The sequence below is a fragment of the Myotis davidii genome, unplaced genomic scaffold (assembly GCF_000327345.1).
Source record: "Myotis davidii unplaced genomic scaffold, ASM32734v1 scaffold174, whole genome shotgun sequence".
In the NCBI taxonomy this organism is placed as follows: domain Eukaryota; kingdom Metazoa; phylum Chordata; class Mammalia; order Chiroptera; family Vespertilionidae; genus Myotis; species Myotis davidii.
This window is the reverse complement of record NW_006289087.1, coordinates 5,091,896-5,096,044: the sequence shown is the minus strand read 5'-3', so window position 1 is coordinate 5,096,044 and position 4,149 is coordinate 5,091,896. Positions and strand designations below refer to the sequence as shown.

At 44.3% G+C, this 4,149-nt stretch overlaps 1 protein-coding gene across 1 annotated transcript in view; it reads left to right on the top strand.

Moving 5' to 3' along the window:
- SPATA17 (spermatogenesis associated 17) overlaps positions 1-4,149 on the top strand; it is a 72,899-nt gene that overhangs the window by 24,055 nt on the left and 44,695 nt on the right. The window contains exon 5 of the mRNA XM_006761339.2: positions 3,389-3,512. Coding sequence (XP_006761402.1) covers positions 3,389-3,512 — 124 coding nt within the window. The remainder of the gene's footprint in view (positions 1-3,388; positions 3,513-4,149) is intronic.

Sequence of the window (4,149 nt, the reverse complement as noted above, 5' to 3'; positions counted from 1 at the left end):
GAAGCCATGTAATGGTAATTTTATAACATGGACCATTATCATCTCTTTCATTTGTTTCATTCTCAAAATATCTAGTCCGTAGAGTACCAGATCGCTGGCATCGCCTTGAGAGAGCCCGTCCATCCTTGGCCAGAAAGCCTCATCTCCTGCTCTAACCTGCCTTTTCCCCTCTGAACTGCATCAAAGTCCCAGCCAGGCTCAGGAAGCTCTGGGTTTCGGGGGGTCTTCAGAGTGGCCCCCTGGGCCTATGTGTCCCCTTCTCACCAGTCATGGGATGCAGGCTGGGGGGAGAGGGTGGGGCAGCTCATTTTCTCCCGTGATCCAGCTAAATGCCAGCACTCGTGGCAGCGAGAGGATTGGGTGGTTTGTGGTGCAGGGAGGCATGAATATGAAAGGATGAGCTCTCCAGCCCGGCCACCCCTTCCTGTAGATCCCATGGTGACTCAGCACGTAGATCCCATGGTGACTCAGCACATAGATCCCATGGTGACTCAGCACATAGATCTCATGGTGACTTGGCACATAGATCCCATGGTGACTCGGCACATAGATCCCATAGTGACTCAGCACATAGATCTCATGGTGACTCAGCACGTAGATCCCATGGTGACTCGGTACATAGATCCCATGGTGACTTGGTACATAGATCCGCCAGCACTCGTGGCAGCGAGAGGATTGGGTGGTTTGTGGTGCAGGGAGGCATGAATATGAAAGGATGAGCTCTCCAGCCCGGCCACCCCTTCCTGTAGATCCCATGGTGACTCAGCACGTAGATCCCATGGTGACTCAGCACATAGATCCCATGGTGACTCAGCACATAGATCTCATGGTGACTTGGCACATAGATCCCATGGTGACTCGGCACATAGATCCCATAGTGACTCAGCACATAGATCTCATGGTGACTCAGCACGTAGATCCCATGGTGACTCGGTACATAGATCCCATGGTGACTTGGTACATAGATCCCATGGTGACTCGGTACTCAGTTAACGGAGACAACCGGACAGAAATATAATTGTGCTATTCAGTGGTTCTGCACACTGACGTAGGGCAGTGAGTCAGGGAGGAATGCAAGATTGAGTCTTTTCAGCAATTGTATGGATTTTGAAAATTCGTGACTTTGTGTTTCGAAATTACCCCGGATTAGTTTTTCCGGCGCTTTCTCGGGTTTCTTGGATTTCTCTTTAAGGCATGCCAGTTCCTTCTGGGGGGATTGTGTGGGTTGCTAGTGTGTTTTCTCTATATCCGGGACACGGGCATTGTTTTTCCTGTCTCTCAGCTTTAGCCTTCCTGGCGAGCTCCCCAAGCACGCACTCTTTATAGCTTGCATTTCCATAGCCTGAAGATGGACTGTTGGTACTGCGTCTCATAATTTACAGTTTTGATTTTGTGTCAGGTCCTGTGTACTTCTCTGTGTCTTACCTGTTCATGCATGTGTTCATTGTATTGGGCCTTTTTTTCTTTCTTAGGTCAGATCTCTCCATAGTCATTAAATCATTTGTAACGCACAAACTTCTTTGTAGGTATGCCTTTTGTGTGTGTGCGTGTGTGTGATTGCTCAGAAAATTACCGTATTTCTATTCAGAGGCAAGTAAACTGGATACATGCATATCTGAGTAATTATCCTGGTAGTGGCAGCTCATTGGTTATTTTAAATTACCTTAAAGACTTATAAGGGGAAATGATAGAAGAAATATTTCTTTTTCCCATAATAGAAAGAGTAAAGATGAAAATGAATAATCTATTCAGTTTTCTATGTCACATATGCTTGTTATTTTTTTTTCCTGGTAAAAAATTCTCATTTATTCATAAGGAACTGCCTTGAAATGTGTACCTTAAGGACAAAGAAAGGTCACCCGTCCCTCTCACTCCTGGTTCTTTGTCAAAAATGGACACAGTTAATGAGGTTTGTTTGCTACAGAACAAACTCCCAGACACAGATAGAGATCCTTTCAATGGAAACAAATTTGTTTGGCTTCACCAGGTTACCCGGCGATTAATAACAGCCCTGAGGTGCAGGTCAGGCAGGTCACCGGACCCGCTGGCCGGCAAAGCTCAGCGTGCAGCCAGCCCGGCTCTGTGGGCGCGGGAGCCCCCCAAATACTGTGCATAACGGCAAACGGGCTATTTTCTGGCTCCTTCTTTCATATTAATAAGCAATTTTCAAGAGAAGGGTGGCAAAATGAGGGCCATGCCACTCCAAGTAATTCATTTATTTTGCAATTTAATCTTATGTTGAAAAAAAATTGCTCTGCTGCAGGAGTGTAGCCGGGTGATTTTTAAACGTCAGGGTGTTTCATAAGTAACCTTGTCTGAAGCATTGTGTTAGGGGCCCTTAGCAGGAACTCGCCGTAGGAACATTCCCAGGCACTGAGGGAGGAATGAGAGTCTTTTCTTTAGAAATTTCCCCCTCTGCTTTCCACCTGACACGTTTGAGGTAAAGACCCAGGATTCACTTAATATTTTACTGATAGGACCAGACAGGAAGTGACATATGTATTTTTTAAAAATAATAAAGTCCAATTGCAAAACATGACCTTTATAGGAATAGTTAAACTTACTCTTTTAAAATAAAGGATAGCTCTTCACAGAAGTTATTTATTTCTCCATGTTTGATAACATATTCTATTTAGGGGTATTTTTTTTTTACATAACATATTTTAAAACCTTAGTTTTGTTTAAACATCTTAGAAGCACACACATAAATGATTTAGAAAGTTTTATTAATTTAATGGAATTTATTATACTTAGTCATGAACTTGTTCACATAATTTAGCTCTTATTCTGATTATATAATTGGACAAAATGTCAACTTTTCAAGTGCATTATAGAAGAAATAGAGGATAATATATATATATATTTAATGATATTCATATTATTTGAACTGTAAATGGAAACTGTTAACAGAAATAAAGTTATAATAAATTAAGCATATATATATAAAATTACCCCAGCTAGTATACAAGATAAATGAGTAGAGATTTCTAAATAGAAAATTAAAATTTAAAGGAACTCAGTAGATCAAATCCTTTCTTGGGAATATTTAAGTATGTCCAAAATAGTTCATCTTCAACCAAAGAAATTAATATAGTAATTCACTCACTTTGCATTTGATACAGTTCCTCAACGACCGGATTCATGGTAAGATACAGCTATTTGATTTTTAAAATGTAACCACTGAACGGCCGCTTTATTTTTATTTATTTCTATTTTTTTTATTTTTTGAACAGTCCCTCTAAATGCCTTTTAAAGGTTGCAGGGACCCAGCCAGTGTGTGCAGGTGAGCCAGGGCCCCACACCCGACTTGGATTGTCATGAGTGAGAAAATGAAACGCTAAGCAGGCTGTTCGCATCCCGGGGTAAGCGCGCACTGTTTCTGCTGCAGGGAGGCCCTGGACGACTTTGCAGATATGAGAGAGAGAGAAGAGAAGAAGGCCGACCTCGAGAGGGAGGAGAAGAAGAGAGATTACGCAGCCCGAAAGATGCATTACCTGCTCAGCACAAAGCAGGTTGGTCTACCTGTCCCTGACAGCTCGTGCGCCGCCGGGGCCCTGCCTGACAGAGACAAACTAGCAGCCTGGATGGGACATGACGGGGTGAAAGATACCACAAAGACACGACTTCCAGTTCAATTCCGCGCCGCTGCGTGGGTGCCCGCAGGCACCCTGCTCGCCTGTGACAGCGGCTTCCTGGCAGCGGCTGCTGGGATGCAGGCGGGATGGCCCGGGTAGCCCTGTGGTCGAATGTCAGGATCCCCCACACCCAGGGCGTAGCCTCGCTTTCCAAACCCATGGGGAGCAGCTCATTGTTGCGCTGTGAGTTGTGCAGTTGACCAAGAACTGACATGTTCTTTAGCTGGCATAGCATTCAGGTTTCTGGCACCTTCTCCAAATCCTGGTGCAAGTTCTCAGGGACAGCTTTTAACAGAAGCCCTCCGGCAGTTCCATCTTCGCATAGAAAAATAAGTGTGGGATTTGGAATACTTAGACATTTCTGTTCTTTTTATATATATATACTTTCATTGATTTCAGAGGGGAAGGAAGAGGGAGAGAGAGAGAAACATCAATGATGAGAGAGAACCATGGATCGGCTGCCTCCTGCATGCCCCCTCCTGGGGATCGAGCCCAAAACCTGGGCATGTGCCCC